The sequence below is a fragment of the Macrobrachium nipponense genome, chromosome 46, assembly GCF_015104395.2.
Source record: "Macrobrachium nipponense isolate FS-2020 chromosome 46, ASM1510439v2, whole genome shotgun sequence".
NCBI lineage: Eukaryota > Metazoa > Arthropoda > Malacostraca > Decapoda > Palaemonidae > Macrobrachium > Macrobrachium nipponense.
Window position 1 is genome coordinate 41270328 of NC_061106.1, and position 21948 is coordinate 41292275.

At 45.7% G+C, this 21948-nt stretch overlaps 1 protein-coding gene across 3 annotated transcripts in view; it reads right to left on the reverse strand.

Moving 5' to 3' along the window:
- Positions 1–6: 6 nt before the first annotated feature.
- LOC135214955 (uncharacterized) overlaps positions 7–21948 on the reverse strand; it is a 99581-nt gene continuing 77639 nt past the window's right edge. For all 3 annotated transcript variants that reach the window (XM_064249447.1, XM_064249446.1, XM_064249445.1), the window contains exons 7-9: positions 19933–19986; positions 11325–11408; positions 7–2303 (exon numbers count right to left, since the gene is read on the reverse strand). In XM_064249447.1, coding sequence (XP_064105517.1) covers positions 2178–2303; positions 11325–11408; positions 19933–19986 — 264 coding nt within the window. In that variant the 3' untranslated portion in view covers positions 7–2177. The remainder of the gene's footprint in view (positions 2304–11324; positions 11409–19932; positions 19987–21948) is intronic.

Below are 21948 nucleotides of genomic sequence, written 5' to 3' on the forward strand. Positions count from 1 at the left end.
TATACTGTACATAAGATATTAGTTGCTTAATACAAACACCACCAAGTTATTGACAAATCTGCCGCCTCGTCACTAGAGGCCCGAGTTTTGCTCAACGACGCTGCTCGATGTGACGTCAGAAGTGGAGAAACCGTGGGTAAGGTTCTGACTTTTCCCGCTTCTGAGGTCACATCGAGCAAAGCTCAACCCTGTGGACGCGGCTTAAGATTACTGCTAAATCAATTGGAAACCAAATATGCAATTTGCTAATGAGTTACAGAACACTCCTGTGTATGAGAAATATTTCTTAGTAGTTCTTTTGTATGACTGCACTATTTTCATATTCCATAAGTGCTACATAAAAACAGGATTATAAAAAAAAGGGTTGTCATAAATTTACATGGCACTTTGCAGTACAGCTGTATAATGTCTATTTAAGCATTAAAAAATAATGGTTTAATTCAGTGTTCCATATTAAAAAATAACTTTTTAATTCAAACTTCCTATTTCTAACAAAACCTGAAACAGAATCTCAATTCTGTTATGGAACTGTAACGTCAGAAATAAAAGAAATGTTAATGTCAATCTCGATTTGGGACAATAGCTTGTGATGTTTGTGTTAACATATAAATCACAGTATGACCACTACAAAAGTAATTTTACCCTTATAAGGCATATGAGCTAATAATATCAACTGATTAAAGTCCTTTAACATGACCAGCAACCACATTCCTAGACTATCTCAGGAATGGCTGTTTTAAAATAAGATGAGAATTGAAGTATATATAGTTCCAGCTGGACTGCCTGATGGAAAAAAAAAATAGATGGGGCAAAATAAAAACTGCAAGTAACCTTCAGTGCTGGTGCAATACTCGCAACATGGCTGCAAACATAAGAAAAAGCCTCCATCCTGATCTTTCTACAGATGGTAAAAAAACTCAGTGAAGTACAAAGACAAGAGAAATAATGCTAAAATTTATAACATGACTCATTATTAAAATACATTACTGCTGGAAAAGAATACAGGGTCATTCACCTGCATAAACTTAGTCAATTAAAACCATTTTTGAGCCATTCTGCTGAATAAACTTATTCAACCAACACCATTTTTTACCAACATGAAAATTTTTTTGAACATAATGCAATTCTACAGTACCAACAATACCATAAAAATATTTCTAATTTCAAGAATAATACGCTACTCAAACTCACCATGGCAGCCAAATCTGTTGTATATCTACATTACACTGAAACTGTTGTAAAGAAGCTGAGTCTACATCCTACCTATCAATACTTCTAAGAAAACCATGATAAGTATTTACTACATACAATTACCTTACATTTACATCTGCAATGATAAAGACTAAAGATCAGAGCTTTTTTTTTACCAGTATGTATTTTCTATATTTAACCATGTATTTTTGGCCAATTTTTACAATTATACACTATTTGTCCATTCTTTACCATTATAACAACCAAATGACTTTAGTACATGTAATGTAAGGTTAATTATTTTTTACCACATCTCAGACACCATATTAAGTATCCAACAAAATTATTCATCACAGAGACTTATAACAAACTTGTGCAAAGATTTTTTATATAAGTACATAGTAATCACAATATACACATAATTTACAACAGATGCATACTTCTCTACAAAGTAATCGATGCGTGCTCAAAAACTAAACTAATACTATAATATGAATTATTCAGTATAGTTTTGTAGCCTAGCTCTGATAGGAACTCATCAAGAGTGAAGGTGAGTTTTCTCAAATATTTTTTTCCTTTTTGTACTACAGAAGAATACTATCCTTTTTTTAAAGATCTTAATTTTCTTAACATGCTATTTTCCGCATGTGATATGTATAGTGAATTTCTATTTAGCCTTAATTAGGTTTTACAAACATAAAACTGCATAGTGGAGCCTAGCCTAAGCCATGTTTCAGGCTAACAAAGATAAAATATAAATAAAAATTATCTTTATGGAACCTTGTCCAATGGTTCTGAAGCAAGACAAAATTAAACCCTATTACTAAAATGTAAAATTAGAATATGCCTACAGCAACTCAACAACCAACCTAAAATTTTAGTAAATAAAAAAAAAATAAAAACTTGTACAAATCATTAAGATTACCGTAGGTTTCGCTTAAAATTCTCATGTCAAAGAATCTCACTTTTCACTTGTTGATGAACATCTATATTTCATCCCATGATTGTATACTGAGAGATTTAAGGAAATCCTTATGTGATGCCAATTTTGCCTGAGCAGCTTTCTCATACTCTGAAAATTCAGGTTCAGGTATTTCACCAAACTTACTCTCCTGAAAAAACAAAACATAAATGATTACAAAATGCCTTAAAAATAACTGATGATATTTTCAAATATAAGTATTTTTTATAGCATTGCTGCTGTATGTCTCATGGTACCCCGTACCAAAGGTCTATAAGACAGAACAACTAATTACATGTAGTTGGTCTTGGCCGGAATAGTGCTTGTTGGCACAGTGATAGAATGTACAGATCAGCATGCAACATCCTTGCCTTTTTACAAATTATCACCTCCAACACTTTCCTATGAGTTCTTCCTTAAATTCTATAGTGTTTCTCACCCTTTTTTACAGAAAGGCTGGCACTTGGAACTTTATTTGTCACTATGATGGCTACCCCCAGACCAGGTGTTACCACCACGGATGGCAGAAAACAAATGAGGATTGTCTGCTAGGTTGTTCCGAAATTCCGTTAGTAGGACAGGCTGACACAAATTTTTAATCTAAGCTGCCGTTTGAGTGGAAATTAAAGCCATGTAATTACAGCCAGACCCTGGTTATTGGCGGCCTCAGTTATTGGCGATACAGTTTAATGGTGCTTGTTTAGCGATGATGATAACCCGTCCTTGGCACTAGTATCAGCCATTTTCAGTTTTCAATGATTTTCAATTATCGTCACGCTCTCTGGAACAAAACCCCCGCCAATAACCGGGGATTGCCTGTACTTGTTAAGTTACTTATATAAAATATCAATTTGTCGGAAATTGTATTTTTCCTAACGATACAAACCTGAGGTCCTTTAACAATAGGAAGGTACTTAGCGGCAGCTGAACTGGTCGTAAGCTTCGAACAAGGGGGTTCGGTAGTTAACTACTTGTCCGGCAGTTGGCGGTCAGCTTGACTGCGAGGAGAGGAGTCACTTTGCTTTAGGCCAGGGAAACGCAGAGTGAGGGCTGGCATGAGGTGGGACTATATGTAAAGAACCTCAGGTTTGTATAGTTAGGAAAAATACAATTTCCGACAAATTGTTATTTGTTCTGATACATATACAAACCCTCGATCCTTTAACAATAGGAAGACTCACTTCTTGGTGGGTGGAATCTGAGGCTTATGAACAGACTGGTGTTCGTCCTACCTTGGATTCCCTCCCTGGTCGTAAGAGCAGAGGGAGGGATCCTGGCCTCTGCCCAGCTGATCGGGGTGTGCACCGCAGGATCAGTGGTCAGACTTCTGGACCAGATTTATAAGAGGGAGGCAAGCGTACCTCTTATAAATAGCAAAAGGCAAGAACTAGTTCCTACTTCAAGAGCCAAAATAAAGTTATGGGTTTGTCTCTTGTTGGCTTCCACTCCCCCCCCCTTGTCGGGGAGTGGTGGATAAACACTCCTATCCCTACTGAAAGGGATAGAATGGAGCTCGGTTGTGTAGCTTACCTACATCGGCCTCCTGTTCAGCGTAGTGATGACCGCGGCCCTCTGCCCCCAGGTAGAGGAGAAGAACGAAGGAGGAAAAGAAACCAGTCACACTCTCACTCGTCCATTCATGCAGTCACACAAGGATGCCATGCTGTTCTGTCCGCTCGGGTGCTGGGTAGACTACACAACTTGTTGAGCAGCCACCACGGGTCCCAAAGAAAAAGTGTCCAAGGACCTGTGGGCAATATCCCGAAGGTAGAATGAAGTGAAGCTGGTCTGGTTGCCCCAAACCCCTGCCTTCAGAACCTGCGCCAGGGAGAAGTTCTTGTGGAACGCAAGGGTTGGACCAACACCTCTGACTTCGTGGGCTCTCGGACGAAGGGTACAGGTGTTGTCACTACCGTGTCGTATGCCCCCCTGATCACCTCACGCAGCCAGAAAGAAAGAGTTCTTGGAAACTTCTTTCTTGGTAACCCCAGTGCTAACGAAGAGGCGTCGACACTCAGGCCTGAGGTGCCAATTTCTCTTTAGATAGCGCCGTAGCGCCCTCACAGGACAAAGCAGCATCTCATCCGCATCATTATCGGTGAAATCCTTCAGGGAGGGGATCATGAAGGACTCAAACCGGTCGTCAGGGACTGAAGGATTCTGAGTCTTCGGTACGAAGTTCGGGACGAAATCGAGCGTCACGGATCCCCATCCCCTGGAATGCTTGACATCGAAGGAAAGACCATGAAGTTCCCCTACTCTCTTTGCCGATGCCAGGGCTAGCAAGAAGAGGGTCTTGAGGGTCAGATCCCTGGCTGACGACTCTCGGAGTGGCTCAAAGGGTCTGCGAGTCAAACTCCTAAGGACGAGTTACATCCCACCCCAGAGGCCTGAGTTCCCTGGGTGGGCAAGACCTCTCGAAGCTCTTCACCAGGACGGAGATCTCGAAAGAAGAGGAGATGTCCACACCTCGCAGTTTAAGGAATAGAGCCAGGGTGGCTCTGTATGCTTTAACTGCAGAGACAAAGAGGAGCTTCTCTCGGCGAAGGAAGACGAGGAAATCCGCTACCTGCTGAAGAGTGGCTTTGAGAGGAGTGAGACCCCGTCCACGACTCCAACAACAGAGGACGGACGACTTCCCCTGGTAGACAGCTGCAAAGGACTGTTTGAGGTATCCCGCCATCGCTGTTGCTGCGCTGCGAGAAAAGCCTCTCGCTTGCAAGAGATGGTGGATAACAGCCAGCCGTGAAGACACAGGGACTCGACGGACCGGTGGTACCGTTCTACGTGTGGCTGGCACAGGAGGTTGTGCCAGGGGGGAATCTCTTTTGGCGCTTCGGCAAGCAGAGCCAGCAGGTCCGGGTACCAAACGGCCTGAGGTCGTTTGGGCGCCACCAGGATCATCCGAAGACGTGGTGATCAGCGCCCTGCTGATCACTTTGCGAATCAAACAGAACGGGGGAAAGGCGTAGACGAAGAGGTTGTCCCATGGATGTTGAAGAGCATCCTCTGCAGCTGCCCATGGGTCAGGCACAACCGAGTAGAAAACCTGGAGTTTTCTGTTGTGCCGGGTAGCGAACAGATCCCCAACTGGATGCCCCAACAGGTTAAAGAGCCTTTCCGCCACGTCTGGATGAAGGGGCCATTCGGTTCCTATCACCTGATCCCGACGACTGAGCTTGTCGGCTACCACATTCCTCTTACCTGGAATGTAGCGGGCCAACAGCTCTACTGAGTGTGCTGCAGCCCACTCGTGCACCTGCAACGTCAACTGGTGCAGCGGGAGGGACACTAGGCCCCCCGGCTTGTTGACGTACGCCACTACTGTGGTGTTGTCGCTCATCAACACCACCGAGTGTCCCATCAGACGGTCCTGGAACTCTTGGAGAGCAAGGAACGCTGCCTTGAGCTCCAGGACGTTGATGTGAAGGTGCTTGTCGCAATGGTCCCACACACCTGCAGTCAGCAACTCCTGCAGGTGTGCGCCCCATCCCTTGGTCGATGCGTCCGAGAAGAGCAGCGAAGAGGCACTCCTCTTAAGAGGTTCCCGTTGTCCAGCCACCAGGCTAGGTCCTGCCTCACCTCCTCCATGAGGGACACGGGGAAGAAGGGAGGGTCCCTTGCCTGTGACCAACACTCCTTTAGTCTCCACTGAAGAGACCGCAGGTGAAGACACCCGTGAGGGACTAGCTTCTCGAGAGATGACAGGTGACCGATCACGACCTGCCACTGCTGAGCTGGTTGCTCCTGTAGAGACAGGAACTGTCTTGCTGCCTCCCTGAACCTGCTGATCCGCAAATCTGCAGGGAAGACTTGCCCTGCTACCGTGTCGATCAGCATGCCCAGGTACTTTATCCTCTGCTTGGGCTCGAGATCTGACTTCTCGTAATTCACTACGATTCCCAGATCGCGGCAGAATTCGAGGAGTCAATCTCTGTCCTGTAGCAACTGCGAGCGGGAGCTCGCCAGGACTAACCAATCATCGAGATACCTCAAGAGACGTATCCCTACCGAGTGGGCCCAAGCAGACACCAGCGTGAACACCTGTGGGGCGGTTGAGAGACCAAAGCAAAGTGCCCTGAATTGGTACACCGTCCCGTCGAGGATGAAGCGGAGGTACTTCCTGGAGGATTCATGGAGATATCTGGAAATATGCGTCCTTCAGATCCACCAAAAGCACGAAGTCGTCCTCCCTGATGGAATCGAGTACTGAACATGCTGTTTCCATCGTGAACCGAGTCTGGCAAACGAATCGGTTCAAGGGAGAGAGATCTATCAACAGGCGCCAGCCCCCCGAGGACTTCTCCACTAGGAAGAGTCGGCTGTAGAAGCCCGGCGACTAATCCTGTACGATCTCCACAGCGCGTTTGCTCAGCATGGCTTCTACTTCCTGCCGAAGCGTCACGTCCTTGGTCGAGCCAGGAACGTAGGTTTGCTGATGGACCGGGTTGGAGGTGAGGGGTGGCCAAGACTCAAAGGGTAGTAGATATCCCTCCCAAACGACGTTTACTATCCAAGTCTCCACACCATAGCGCTGCCATGTTGCCCAAAGGCTCGCCAGGCACCACCCCACTTCCGGCAGCAGGTGAGGGGGAACGCCGTCCCTAGCGTTTCCCTCCTCTCTTCGACTTCTTCCCAGATCCTCCTCGAGAGAAGAACTGGGAGGAGGGCTGGTTGCGGTCACTCCTTACACCAGAAGTCGAAGGCAGAGTCTTTCCTCTCAACTTCGACGAGGCGACCGTCTTGGCCGTAGAGGAAGAGCTAGCTAAGCTCTTGGGCTTAGCCGCAGTCGTCCGAAGTTGCCCAGCCACCTTGGAGACTGCCTGGTGGACAAGACGGTCCACCGCAGCATCCACCATCTCTCTGGGGAAGAGAAAGGAGGAACTCCGCACCGGTCCGTTGCGAAGACCCAGAGCCGCCTCACGTCCAGCCGCCCTGGTCAATCGGGTGAGAACAGCGTCTCTATGCCGGAGAACCAGGTTGGCCCACAGTTCCCCTTCAGGAGTGATGTTCTCCAAGGAGGCCGCGGCTTACGACACTGTGAGGGACCACAGGTCGATCCAGGAGACTGCTTGGAATGCTGCCATTGCAGTAGATTCCAAGGCAAGTGCCTCTTGCTGTGAGAACCAAAGGTTCTCCGACAGGAGCTGCGGCAGAGACACCCCCGGAGTTAGCCTAGCTAGCTCCGGGTTAACCTGTTTGGGCGGCAGAGGGTCCTCTGAAGGCACGTAGAAGCGCCTCTGTCGTGGTAGAGGTGGAGGAAGGAGCTTGGCAGACCTACCGGACCAAAGAGAACCCTCCTGTCCGGAGACGAGAGCGTCCACTTGGCTCAGCACGCTGTCAGCCAAGGCCGATCGCGGCAGACCCACCGTCGTCCTGGGTTCCTTCTTAGGTCCCCAGAATGACTCCAAGCCCGATGTGGGCTCGGAGGGGGGGAGCGGCGATCCTTCCCTGAGGTCGTTGTGCTGACGAATCAGCGCAATTACCTCCGCGAACGACCTCTGGATCTCAGGAGTGACTGCATCCTGTGGAGACGGACCGTCAAGCCCGTCCAACGAGAATGCCTCCCAAGACCCTCCTCCTTCCACAGGAGGAACCACGACAGACCCCTCCTGGTCTCCTCCTACCACTTGCACGTACGATCTGGTTGGTCCGAGGACCGTGCCAGGTTCGTAGGGCGTCATGGCGGGATTGCGAGGAGCGCGCCCCTCGCGATCACTCCTGATCACCTCGCTCTTCCCGGTGAAGCCCGAGGAAGTTGAAGGGATCGGAGAGGCAGACCTGACGCTCCCCCCCCCGCCCACCGGCAGAACCGGTGTGCTGAGGGGGCTGCAGGCGATCACCAACCCGCGGTGGCGATCGGGCTGCAGGCCTGGTCGAGCAGCTCTCCCAGGGAGCGGCTGGACCGAGAACAGTGGCGACGGTCCCAAGCGTCAGAAGAGCTGCTGCTGGTCCTCCTCTCCGCCCGGTCCTGGTAAAAGCGGCGGTCAGGGGACCTGCAGAGTCTGCTGTCGCAGTGGGAGCGAGACCTGTCCTCACGGCACGTCACACCGCTTGGACCAGCCGAGGCTGGTTCAGGCGACCGAGGGGACAGCTTCCTCACCTCAGCCCGCGAGCGGTCTGGGACTGTCGCATCAACCCTGGGTACCAGTGTATCACCACGAGAGCAATTGCTGGTCTGGTGAGAGTCGCCTGAGCGACCCCCACCAGTCTTCTGCTCTGTGCCTGGCTCTGGTGCCAGGCGAGGAGGTACTGGTGTTAGCTGGCACTCCTCCAGTCCCCGTCTTCTTCTTCCTTGCAGAAGGAGAGACGGGCCCCGTTCCCAAAGGAACAGGAGGACCGACGGAAGTCCCAACCGTCCTTAGAAGTCTCAGTGCAAGACTTCTTGGGGGGGAGGAGGCAACCTTCTTCTTCTTCGGCTGTGGGGCCTTAGAAGTTGTAGGGGAAGCGGCGGCAGACGACGACGACACCTTCCTCCTCTTCTTCGTCAGCACCACCGTCAGGTCTTCCATCCAGGACGGAGCCGGGGCAGTTGCCGAAGCAACAGGGCCCGACTGCACCTGTCCGGAAGGACCTGGGGTGGGAGCAGCAACACCACGGGCAGGAGCGACGGCGGCAGGAACTGGTACCAGGACTGGAGCGGCAGCATACTTAGGAACAGGAGGCGGGGCAGGAACCGGCAGCATCCCCTGCACAGGAGGCAGGTCCAGAGGAGAGCTCTTGGGACACCGGAAGTCCGGGGCTGTAGCAGGAGCGGCAAACCCAGGTGGCGGCGTCACAGTGGGCATCGAAACCCCCGGCAGTGGTGCCTGCACAGCGGCTGTCAGGGTCACTGAGGCTACGTGCTGAGTGTACACCAGGTGCGGCGGAGCAGCGTAGCCCGGCATGGACCGTCGCGGTAGTCGTGGTGGTCGGCCCGTGTGTTACTGGCATGGCCCCTCTCGCCTGGGCCGTCGGTGTCCCTTGCAGCCCCACAGAGTACCAGGCCCGTCCGAGATTGTCCCCCGTGGCAAGCATGTCTGAGGAAGGAAAAGTCGGGTGAGTTAGTGGGGGGGTCTCCCCTTGCCCGGAGGGGGACAGTTCTCACCCCGAGCGAACGGAGGACCCCGAGTACAACTGGATGTTGGGGTATCTCACTCCCCCTCCACGCTCGACTGATCGAGAGAGGAGTGAGAAACCTCCCCCGAAGGGGAAGGAGCCATACAAGGGAGCTGAGGTGGAGGGAGAAAAGAGGAAGACGCGTCCGTAACCAATGGCGTAGCCGGAGAACCCTCCGACAACTCCTTGGCCGGTTTGCGCGGCTTCTTCCTCCCCCTATAGCGCTCCCACTGCTCCTCCGACCAAAAAATACAAGTATCACATGTCTCGGTGCGAGAGCATTCTCGCCCTCTAAACCGAGTACAAAAATCATGAGGATCAACCTCTACAGATGATCGGAAGGCCCCACACTTACAGCCCTTCACACCAGGGCACAATCTGCGGCTGATGGGGGGGTGAGGGGGTCTTTCCGGCTCTTGGGAATCCATTTTCACTTGCAAAATTCATTGAGAATGAAATACAAAACACAGATACGTACCAACGCAGGCTTTGTACATTCACACTGAGTAAAAGTCAGAAAGAAAATAAAGCCCCTTCACACGAACGTGAAGAAAACAGAGCATACGACTGAAGCGGGCAGAGAGACGAGCAGCACGTCCATCCACTAGCGCGGCCTAAAGCAAAGTGACTCCTCTCCTCACAGTCGAGCTGACCGCCAACTGCCGGACAAGTAGTTAACTACCGAACCCCCTTGTTCGAAGCTTACGACTGGTTCAGCTGCCGCTAAGTACCTTCCTATTGCTAAAGGACCGAGGGTTTGTATACGTATCAGAACAAATTCATACTTAATACGTAATCAAGGGATATTAACTTGTACGTAATACAATAATCCTGTACAATGAAAAAAAGAGTATGTAGTAGTTAACAAACATACATTAATACAAATGCAATTGGTTACTGATTTGCAATTTAAATGTAACTGACAAATGAAATGAACTTTTACAATGGAAATTTAATTGCATAGTACATGTTAAAGTTATCCCTTAATGAAATGTGATTAATATAATTGCATCAAGCAGTAATATTGCATTTCATACTTACCAAAGAGTTCAACTAGACATCCGATTATCTAAGCTCTTGTAGCAGCATATGATGTATTCCAGGTGGTGTACAGACTTCATAAATTTTTGTATGCCATACAAAACAAATAATAATATTGCTGAAACTTTCTAACAAGCATTGCACACACACACACACACACTGATTTGACTGAAATGTTTGTCAGATTTTTAATGCAGAGGTACCGAAATACAGTACAAAACGGTAGTGATTTGCTCGATATAAAATCAGCATGTGTATACATGTACAGGTATGTGTGTGTGTATATGTACACATATGCATCATGCTCAGGTAAACTACAGTATGCACTTGCTGTGCATCTGCTCACCTTTTTATTCCTCTCTGGCAATTCTTTTTATTATAAAATGTAGAGATATTCCAAGTCTGCCCCAAATAGTAACTAGTTTTAACATTCTCGCAGGTATGAGAGAGAAAGACAGAGAATTTCAAAGTTGCATTTTTCATACATTTTACACATGGTATGCTAGAATGTAGTTTTTATTTTTGTAGTGAATCTTAATGATAATGTACAATAGTATTGCACTCAAACGCATACAGTACCCTACTTATCTATTTATCAAGCATTTTTCTTTTACACAGTGCATAATTTCATTCTTTATGTATAATACTGTGCAGTGTATTCTATGATGTTTACAAAGCATATAAAGCACTGTGAGGTGACAGAAAAAAAAATAAGCATGATTTTGCCATTTTGCGTCAACACATACATAGTTTTTGGCCATGTCCACGAGCTTTCAATATCCACAAGGGCTTTGGAAGTATTAATTCAGATAAGTGAGGTAATACTGTGACATGTAAACAAACCAAGAGTGAGAACTATAGCACAGTTGGCTGGTCCAATGTCAAAAATTAATTTCAAGAGCTTACTAGAGAAATTTTCATTAGAACAATGTGCAATGCATATTAGATACTGGAGTGATTGATACAGCTTTAATAAATAATGAAGTAACACTTCTACGAATACAGAATTCATGCAGATATTCATAGTACTTACTTTAACCTTTGGAGGCTTCTTTACATCATCGCTGCTGAGGGAAGAGTCACTGTCACTGTAGTAACTGGCATCATCATTGACTTCCTATTTTCAAAAAACAAATAAGCTTAAATTAGTCAGTGTGAATATGAATATGTAATGTTCACGTACCTTAAATGAAGTATTAGTGGGAAAATTTAAGAAGGATAAAACAATCACTTAAGAGTAAAATTATGTGCATAAATTTTTACTTGATTTAACTGAGCTGCCAGTGAACATTTTATCATAAGAGAGCAAACCAAACAATGCAATAGCAAGTACATAACTGAAGACAACTCTATTCAAGAACATGTAAATATGTAAATATGATATTGTTATGTTACAATAAAGAAGTTTCATACATACTTACCTGGCAGATATATACATAGCTAAGACTCCGTCGTCCCCGACAGAAATTCAAATTTCGCCCATGCCACGCTACAGGTAGGTCAGGTGATCTACCGGCCTGCCCTGGGTGGCAGGACTAGGAACCATCCCCGTTTTCTATCATATTTTCTCTCTTCCACCTGTCTCCTGCGGGGAGGCTGGGTGGGCCTTTAATTGTATATATCTGCGCCAGGTAAGTATGTATGAAACTTTATTGTAACATAACAATATCATTTTCATACAATCAACTTACCTGTCAGATATATACATAGCTGATTGGCACCCTTCGGTGGAGGGTAAGAGACAGCTACTATATGGAAATAGACAGGTAAACAACATATGTTGTAGGTATAAATAAACCTTGGTTCCTACCTGATAGGTGGTAGACTTGGTGGGTGTTTGCCCAGTAGTCTGCATCACCTCAAGAAACTTTAGCGAGATATGTGATCTATGGCCAAGAGTTCTTGTGGGTCTGCCGATGGGGTCTTACCCACTTACTCAGCAGAGCCTAAAAGGACTTTGTCAATGGGTGCTGATCCACTTATATGACAATACACCTTATGAAGGAGCACACAACCAATCCCGACCACCTGATCCTAACCATGTGTTAGAACTAAGGATTGTTACGAGTTATCCCCGAACTCGTCACAACAACCGTAACTCAAAAACCACTACGCACACATACATAATTTTTCAAAAAAAAAATTATACTCAACTAATTGGATATGACGAGAATTCTCTTATGAACAACATAGACGGCCGCCCGTGCGAGCCTGAATCCTCCATTGTTCGAAGAGATTCTCGACCATATCCAACAGAAGAACAGTATATACATATTAAGGATTGGTGTCGGCTCCCGTACCCAGAATCGTATCTGCCGATACGATAGGACCTAGAGAAAAGCACTTCTCATACGTCACACGCACGTCTTTCAAGTAATGAGATGCAAATACCGAGTTGCATCTCCAATATGTCGTATCTAATATGTTTTTTAAGCGACCATATTTTTTATAAAACGAGAGAGACGTCGCAACCGCTCGTACTTCATGAGCTTTTAACCCTCAGAAGTTGTAATTGTTCGTCCGGACAGACCTTGTGAGCGTCCGTAATGACGTTTCTTACAAAGAACGCTAGAGCGTTCTTTGACATCAGTCTGTGGGGGGTCTTTTACGCGCACCAAAGACCTTGTCTAGAGCCTCCCAACTGACGCTTCCTCTGAAGATAGAACTTCAGAGCTCTAACAGGGCATAGAGACCTCTCTGCTTCTCTGCTACTAGACTAGACATTCCTTGACTTCGAATGACCTAGGCCAGGGATTCGTGGGATTCTCGTTTTTCGCTAAAAACAGAGTCTTAAACGAGCAAATCGCCGAGTCTCCCTTGAATCCTACTTTATCCTGCAGAGCTTGTAACTCACTAATTCTTTTTGCCGTTGCTAACGATAAAAGAAATAGGCATTTTCTAGTTAGTCTCTAAATGAGGCCTGATGAGGAGGCTTCAAATTTATCCGAAGACAGGTATTTGAGAACTACGTCCAAGTTCCAGTTCGGAGGTACTGGCTCCTTAGATTTTGACGTCTCAAATGATCTTATGAGATCGTGGAGATCTTTGTTATTTGCCAGATCTAAACCTCTGTTCCTGAACACAGCCGAGAGCATACTCCTGTATCCCTTTATTGTGGATACAGCTAGATGCGATTTTACCCTCAAGAATAGCAAGAAATCCGCAATTTCCGCTATAGAGGTAGAGGAGGACACAATTCTTGGCTCTACACCACCTTCTAAAGACCTCCCACTTCGACTGGTATACTTTCGAGTGGAGGTTCTGCGAGCTCTCGCGATCGCGCTTGCCACTTCGCGAGAAAAGCCTCTCGCTCTGACAAGTCTTTCGATAGTCGAAAGGCAGTCAGAGCGAGAGCGGGGAGGTTTTGATGGTACCTCTTGAAGTGTGGTTGTTTGAGCAGATCCGTCCTTCCTGGTAGGGATCTTGGAAAGTCTATGATCCACTCTACCACCTCCGTGAACCATTCCTGGGCCGGCCAAAAGGGGGCTATTAAAGTCATCCTCGTCTCTTTTGACGCCACAAACTTTTTCAATACTAACCCCAGGATTTTGAATGGGGGAAAGGCGTACACGTCCACTCGAGACCAGTTTAGCAGGAAGGCGTCTACCATAATTGCTCTTGGGTCTTCCACGACCGAGCAAAACACTGGGAGCCTTTTTGAAATGTATGTTGCGAATAGATCCACGTGAGGAGTTTCCCCCAACAGAGACCAGAGATCGCGACATACTTCCATCGTGCAGAGTCCATTCTGTATGAGGACCTGGTTCTCCTGCTGAGCCTGTCCGCCCTCACATTCCTTATCCCTGTACGAACCTTGTCAGCAGGGAGATGTTCCTGTGAGACGTCCAAAGTAATAAGTCCCTCGTGAGTTTCGTAAAGGAACGAGGAGTGAGTCCCTCCCTGTTTTGAATGTAGGCAAGTGCGGTGGTGTTGTCCACGTTTACTTGTACTACCTTGTCTCTCACCAGCAGGTTCTAGACTCTTCAAAGCCAGGTGAACGGCGAAGAGCTCTTTGCAATTTATGTGCCAGGACACTGTGCTGGTTCCAGGTGCCTGACACTTCCTCCGAGCCTAATGTCGCTCCCCAACCCGTCTCCGACGCGTCGGAGAACAACACTAGGTCGGGTCTTTGGGTTCTTTGAAGTTAGAGAGACCCCTTTGTTCTCTTCCAGATGGCGCCAACCACCACTGTAGGTGTGCCTTTACCTCCATTGAATGGGATGGGGAAAACGTCCGACAGCTGTCCGTTTTTCCAGCTCCAAGACTTCTTGAGGAAGAATTGAAGTGGACGGATATGCAGTCTTCCGAGAGGGAAGAATTGTTCCAGCGAGGAAAGCGTCCCCAGAAGGCTCAACCATTCCCTCGCTGACGTTTGCTGTTTCTCTAAGAAGAGAGAGATTATCCTCAAACCTTTTTCTGTTCTCTCTTGCGAAGGAAAAACTCGAAAACCCCGAGAATCCATCCGAATCCCCAGATAGACTAGGTCTTGTCTGGGGGTCATCTGAGACTTCTCGAGGTTCACAAGCAATCCCAACGCCTTGGTCAATTGTAGTGTTAACTTTAGGTCCTCCAAACACTGTCTCTCCGATCTGGCCCTGATGAGCCAGTCCGTTCTAGGTACATCGAGACATTCACTCCTTTGAGATGAAGAAATCTCGCCACATTCCTCATCAGGCTTGTGAAGACCTGAGGAGCTGTGGACAGGCCGAAACACAAGGCTCTGAACTGAAAGATCCTTCCCCCCGTCATGAAACGGAGGTACTTCTTCGATGAAGGGTGGATCGGGACGTGAAAGTAGGCGTCTTGGAGATCTAGAGACACCATCCAATCTCCTTGTCGTAATGACGCTAGGACTGAAGCAGAAGTCTCCATGGAGAACTTCTCCTTCTGAACAAATTTGTTCAGAGCGCTGACGTCTAGTACTGGTCTCCAGCCTCCCGAGGCTTTCGCCACTAGAAAAAGGCGATTGTAAAACCCCACCCCCGGGGAGTTTTGATCCAGTACTAGTTCTACTGCACTCTTGTCCCACATTTGTTCCACCATTGATCGAAGAGTATCCCTAGCACAGGATCCTTTTGGTACTTTGCTGAGTTCCCTCGGGTATGACGTTAGGGGCGGAGTATTCAGGAAAGGGATACGATATCCCTTCCTTATGATCTTTAGTGAAGACGCGTCCGTCTATCAGTGTCCCAGGCTTAACACGAATTCCAGGAGTCTGGCACCTACTGGTGTTTGGAGGAGAAATGTTTCATTTGCCCTTTTTTTAAAAGGGACGAAAGGCGGACCTACCTTCTCTCTGGAGCCTTCCTTCTTGCGGGAGGTCTGGAGATCGGACCACCTCGAAAGGGCTGCCTAGAAGTGCTAGGTTCTTTCTTGTCCGACACTAAAGCAGGTTTCTTCTTCCTAGCAGACTGCGTCAGAAGATCCTGTGTCGCCTTCTCAGTTAATGAGTGAGCTACGTCCTTCACTAACTTAGAAGGAAACAAAAAGTCCGAAAGAGGTGCATATAGCAGAGCTGCCCTCTGCGCATGCGAGACTGCCTTTGTTAAGAAGGCGCCATACACTGTCCTTTTCTTCAAAAGACCTGCTCCAAATAATGCAGAGACTTCCAAAGATCCATCCTGTACTGCTTTGTCGATGCACGACAAAATGCATAGCAGGCTTCAGGTTCGATTCCCTGCGAATCGTGAGCTTTCTTGGGACATCACACCCCAAAGGGACCAATCTAAGAAGTTGAATACTTCCAATACATGGAAACCGTCCCTTGAGGAGATGATCCAGTTCCGAAAATACTCCAAGTAATACGGGCAGAATTAGACTAGGACGCCTTGAAGCGTCAACTAACGTCGAAAAGTTCTGCTCTGTAGTAGAAGGGAGAGCGATACCCATATCCTCCCCCGTCTTCGTACCATATGCCTCTTTTCCAGTAACCTTGCTGGAGGCATGCAAAATACTGTCCTGGTTAAGTCTTTCTTCGACTTCATCCAGGCGTCTAGGCTGTAAAAGCCCCGCTTCATCGAGATGGTGGGCTTCATCTTCAGAAAAGACGAAGTCTTCTTCGCCTTCGCACTCGAAAAGAGCGAGCGCGGAGAAGGAGGAGCAGCCGGAGTCAACTCGTCTCCGTATTCCTCCAGAAGCATGGTAGTTAACACCTTATAGTTTGACAAGCCCTCTCTTCCAAGATCTTCATCCTCCGAGTTTCGTTCGAACTCGTGATAATCCTGAGTTTCTGTTCTCCTTTCAGAACTATCTTCTTTCTGGGGGAGACAAACTCCTGATCGGAGAGGGGCTAAGGGAATGAAAGTCTTTCCTTTTTCCGTTCTGATCGACTTGGAAGGAGTCACAACCTGAGGCTTCTCTGCGCTTTAGAAGACGTCATGTATGACGCTTCCCGCTCTCCGAGCGTCATGGATGACGTCTCTTGTTGGACGTTTAGATGACGCTTCGCGTCTGGAAGACGCTTCGCTTTTCTAAGGGCTTCCTACTCGGCGTCACAATCTTGGACGGAGCGTCACGTCTACGATCCTCTTGATTTGACGCGTTCACTTCTAAAAAGACGTCTTCCGAGCAGGAGCGAGAGGACGAGACTCTTAATAGGAAGCGTCACGTCCTTCACCGCCGGGGCGCTAAAACACCCACAAGAGATGACAGTTGTTCTTGCCACCGCCATAATGATCTTCCTTGACGCTTCTCCTACGTCTAGCGCCTGGCGCCCTTCGTCATCACTAGGGGAAGAAGCATGATAAGGTACTTCCTCATAAGCGTCAGGTGACGTTGACGCCACCTTCGCCTTCTTGATAGCAGACGGGGCGTCATCAGAGAAGCGCTCCGGGCTAGAGTCGATATCTTGCTTCATATGACGCTTCAGCGGTCTCGATAAGGTCGATTCCTTCCACACTCGTTTAGGTGAGGGGGTAGGGAGGGAGAGGACGAGAAACACTCGCGAAGGACGCTTTCCTGTAGCGTCCTTGAGCTGGCTGCCATGAAGCAAAGCTAGCTGAAGGGACGTCTGACCGTTGGGTTCCCCACGACCTCCTTAAGGCTTTCGACTTTCCTTCTCCTCTGGGCATGTGAGCTTGGAAGAGGTCTAGGCCTGGGAGCGCCGCAGGGACGATCAAACGCCCCCTCCACAACACTGATAGGGTTCACTTCACTAAAATTTTCACTATCACTATCACTAGCTTACCTTTCGAGTCCGCCATCTTGGACTTCATGTCTCGAATTGTCGCTTTTAGATTGGCGATTTCCGAAGCCGAATCCGAAAAGACACTCTGAGAATGAGATTTATAGGGAGAATCTCCAGAAGTAGGGTTAGAATTATCATTAAAAGGCTCAATAGGCCTTGAATTCACACCTTTCAGTCTTCTAACTCTATCCCTCTCTAACTTCTTCAAATAAGAAGTCAAAGTCTTCCATTCTTCTGCATTCAAACTCTCGCATTCCTTACAAGTGTTAGTAGCAGAACACTGCACCCCCTACATTTACGGCATACAGTGTGAGGATCAACCGAAGCTTTCGGTATCCTCACCCTGCAGCCTACATTCACACACATTCTCACACTCACATTAGAATCAGACATCCTGAGAAAAATCCAAAAGAGTTATTCCAAAAACAGTCCACAGTAGCGAATGCCAAAACACGATCCAAATACTCACCAAAAGTCGAAAAAAACGTTGATCAATGTTGAAAAAAGAATCCAAGTCAGGAGGTAATAACAACAATGTTGATACCACCGGCGACAGAGAAAATATGATAGAAAACGGGGATGGTTCCTAGTCCTGCCACCCAGGGCAGGCGGTAGATCACCTGACATACCTGTAGCGAGTGGCGCGAAATTTGAATTTCTGTCGGGGACGACGGAGTCTTAGCTATGTATATATCTGACAGGTAAGTTGATTGTATGAAAATTTTTTTTTATCTATTCACACAGCTACGTTGAATATCATACCCCTTACTATACAGTCATACCTCAATTCAGTTCAAGACATTTTGCCCAGGGAAAAATATGCCCAGATGCTCTATTAACAACAAACTTTTGCCCAGTTTAAGGATGACAAACACAAATGGCTATGACATGTATGGAATTAGGCACATATGTGTGTGGTTTCCAGCTGAAATGAAGAGTGGTTAAAAACCGATAATAAAACACCACTGACTGGAATTAAATCAAGTACAGGAGTAAGTAGTAAGAGATTGAAAATTGATATTGCACCAATAGGAGAAACAACAGAATCTGCAGAAATAAAGGGGGTGAGAGGTAATAAAGGAAAATATCAAATAGCTGATCTATGTCTTGACTAAAGCAGGAGTTTAAGGGGGAAATATCAGAAATTACATGAAGGGTAAAGAATTGAAGAATAATGGAGATGGATAAGAAGAGGTTGGGGGGAGAGAGAGACAGAGACAAGTGTGATTATCTGTCAGTTTTATAAATTTATTCATTATTATTTTGTATTTTTATTATCTAGGTTAGTGAAGTAGGTATAGGCATTATATACCGTATATTTCGGCGTATAAGTCGACTTTAGCCCCAAAAAATCATGCCAAAATTAGGGGGTCGACTTATCTAACAGTAACAAAAAGTGAATCTTTATTATTTTGGCAGGAATCCAGGCTTTACAGTTGGCTAATAACAATGACAGCCTTGTTGAGGTAACTATATGTAAATACCAGTATTAAAAACATTTCACACTGTAACTACGACAATAATAATACATTAGAACATCCATTACCTTAAATAAAATGAAAAAAATGAAAGTAACTTGAAGAAACCCCAATCACACAGCAAGTTTATACATTGCGTAGCCATTTGTAGTACAGTAATTGAGAAGGATGCGTTCACTGACAGTTTTGTATTTACTGGGGTATTGTTAAAAAACATTTATAGTATGAAATCTTTATTTATCACTTTAAATGAAATAAAAAAAAATTATTTAATAGTAAAGATGTATTTAAAATCCTTCAAAATTACTAGTCATCGTCACTTGAATTAAACAATTCATCAAACAGTTTCATCATAAGGATCCCAGTTTGAATCTGGTGAATCAACAGCAGGTTCGTTTTCCCTCAAATGAGGCTCTTTATGCCACAGAAGAACCAATGGTCAAGGAATATTCCAACATAATAATAAAATACCGGCACGTTGTTTTAACAACCCAATCAAAACATTAACTTGAGTGGCAGTTTGTACATACATATATACGTAGGCTGTTATGCAGCGTTAGTTAGCGCTTTGTTTGTTTACATTACACTCGAGTAACGTATCTTTCGTTTTCGTCATTTCTAATCATATTTGCCAGTATTCATCTTTTATATATTACACAGATTTGTTAATATACCGAGTATATTACCTGTATTTCTTATGATAAGTAGAGCAACATATGTACCGTAATAACATTCAGATTATTTTATATGATACGTTTTACCCTACTGCTTATTTTGAGCATACGGCTGGCCTCACATTTTATAGGTCGATTAATATACCCGATACTAGTTAAAATCATAAAAATTTACTCAGAATTGGGGGGTCGACTTATCTTCCGGTCGACTTATATGCCGAAATATACGGTATTTAAGAAATGGATAAAAATTACATGATTAATTTTAATGCAGAATTCATGCAGTTTATTCATAGTACTTACTTTACGCTTTGAAGACTTCTTTACATCTTCGCTACTGGTATCATCAAAGTCCTCCTATTTTCAAAAGCAATAAAGCTTAAATTAGTCAGTGGGAATATGAATACATAATGTTTATGTACCTTAAATGAAGTATTAGTGGGAAAATTTACGAAGGATAAAAAAATCACTTAAGAGTAAAATGCTGTGCATAAATTTTTACTTGATTTAATTGAACTGCCAGTGAACATTTTATCATACAAGAGCAAACCATACAATGGCATCAGGAGCTTGGATTAGCATACTGGGGTATCTTAGAAAAGGACAACATTTCGCAACTCATTCACCTAGTTGTCATTTACTGTTGTCTCCTAGCCTATCACTCCTAGTCAAGAATGAGGACTTTTTAAAGGGAAAATCCCTTTTCTGATGAAGGAACTCCGTATTTCTTATAAAATTTTATGGCTGATTAAGCAACTAAGGTTTACCTAGATGTCAAGGGAAACAACCCAGATGGTCCTATTTTGCCTACACCTTAGCATAAACAAACCATTCTCTCTACATGGGGCCTCATTATAGAGGCAGACCCTCACTTCTTTCCTAAGTTGCATGACATCCAAAAGGTGAGTACATAGTTAACCTTCTTTGGAAATGTTTCCTTCGTATACATATTAGAGGCAGTATTCCTGAGCAGGTGTAGGCACAATAATCCTGCAGCCAGACTCCAACTTAATTAGGTATGGCAATGTAGAACCACAAGGGATAATACGTTTATATGTTTATGTGTCTCCTGTTCTTTATTGCCAGACCCTGATCAGTATCCAGAATTAAAAAAAAAAACTTGATAACCTGTGACTTTAACTTGAGTAAAAAATTCCTGAAACACTACTGCCATGAGAGTGGTGATCATGCTGAGAGATCGCTGGGGAAGGTGCAATAATCCAGCAGCCAGACCCTGACATAATCAGTTAAGTCACCTTTGAACCTCAAAGAATAATACATATACTGGTTCCTGTGTTGTTTCTTTATTGCCAAACCCTTTGGGTATCTATTAATCTGGGTGGTTGGGATTTATAGTTTTGGAACTAAGCCATTTGTCACCGTTCAATTTATTTTGTAAGCTCTTTTGAGGGGGGGGTGGGAGCTCGATTGATGACCAAACATCCGCCACGTATGTGCATAAGTTGCCAGATGCCACAGATTCCTAGTTTTTTACAATCTTTGATTGTTTTTACCAGTTTCCAACTAGCACTAGAAGATAATCCCAAAGGTTTGTTAGCTATGAAAAATACGAATTGATTAAAAAATTTGACGTAAGAAAAACCTATTTTCGCTAGTTGCAGTGAGTCCTAAACCCATCCATTTTCCCTGATGAAAAAGCATGGTACTAGTGTGAAAATATGACAATTTGTCCAAAATTGCATTTTTCCTAACTATACAAACCTGAGGTCCTTTTACAATAGGAAGGTTACTAGCGGCAGCTGGATAGGTCGTAAGCTTTCGAACAAGGGGTTCTACTTACTGCTTGTCCGACAGGCGCGCGCGCGCGACTGGGAGGTAAACAATCACTTTTGCTTTTGGCCCAAGCAAAAACTGCAGAGTGAGGGGTGGCATGAGGTGGGACTATGTGTAAAAAGGACCTCAGGTTTGTATAGTTAGGAAAAATGCAATTTTGGACAAATTGTCATTTGTTCCGACACGGCATACAAACCTTCGGTCCTTTTACAATAGGAAGACTCACTTCTTGGTGGGAGGAATCTGAGTCTTTTGTGAACAGACTGTTGTTCGCCCAACCTTGGAATGCCTCCCTGGTCGTAAGAGCGAGGGATGGGATCCAAGCCTCTGTCCGATTGATCGGGTGTGTGGCACCGCAGGATCAATGGTCAGACCTCTGGACCAAGTACTAAGAGAGAGGCAAGCGTATCTCTTCGTACCAGCAAGCAAGAACAAGTTCCTATTTGCAAGAGGCAACATAAAGTTATGGTTTGTCTCTTGTTGGCATCCACTTCCCCCCCCCCTTGTAGGATGAAGTGGTGGATA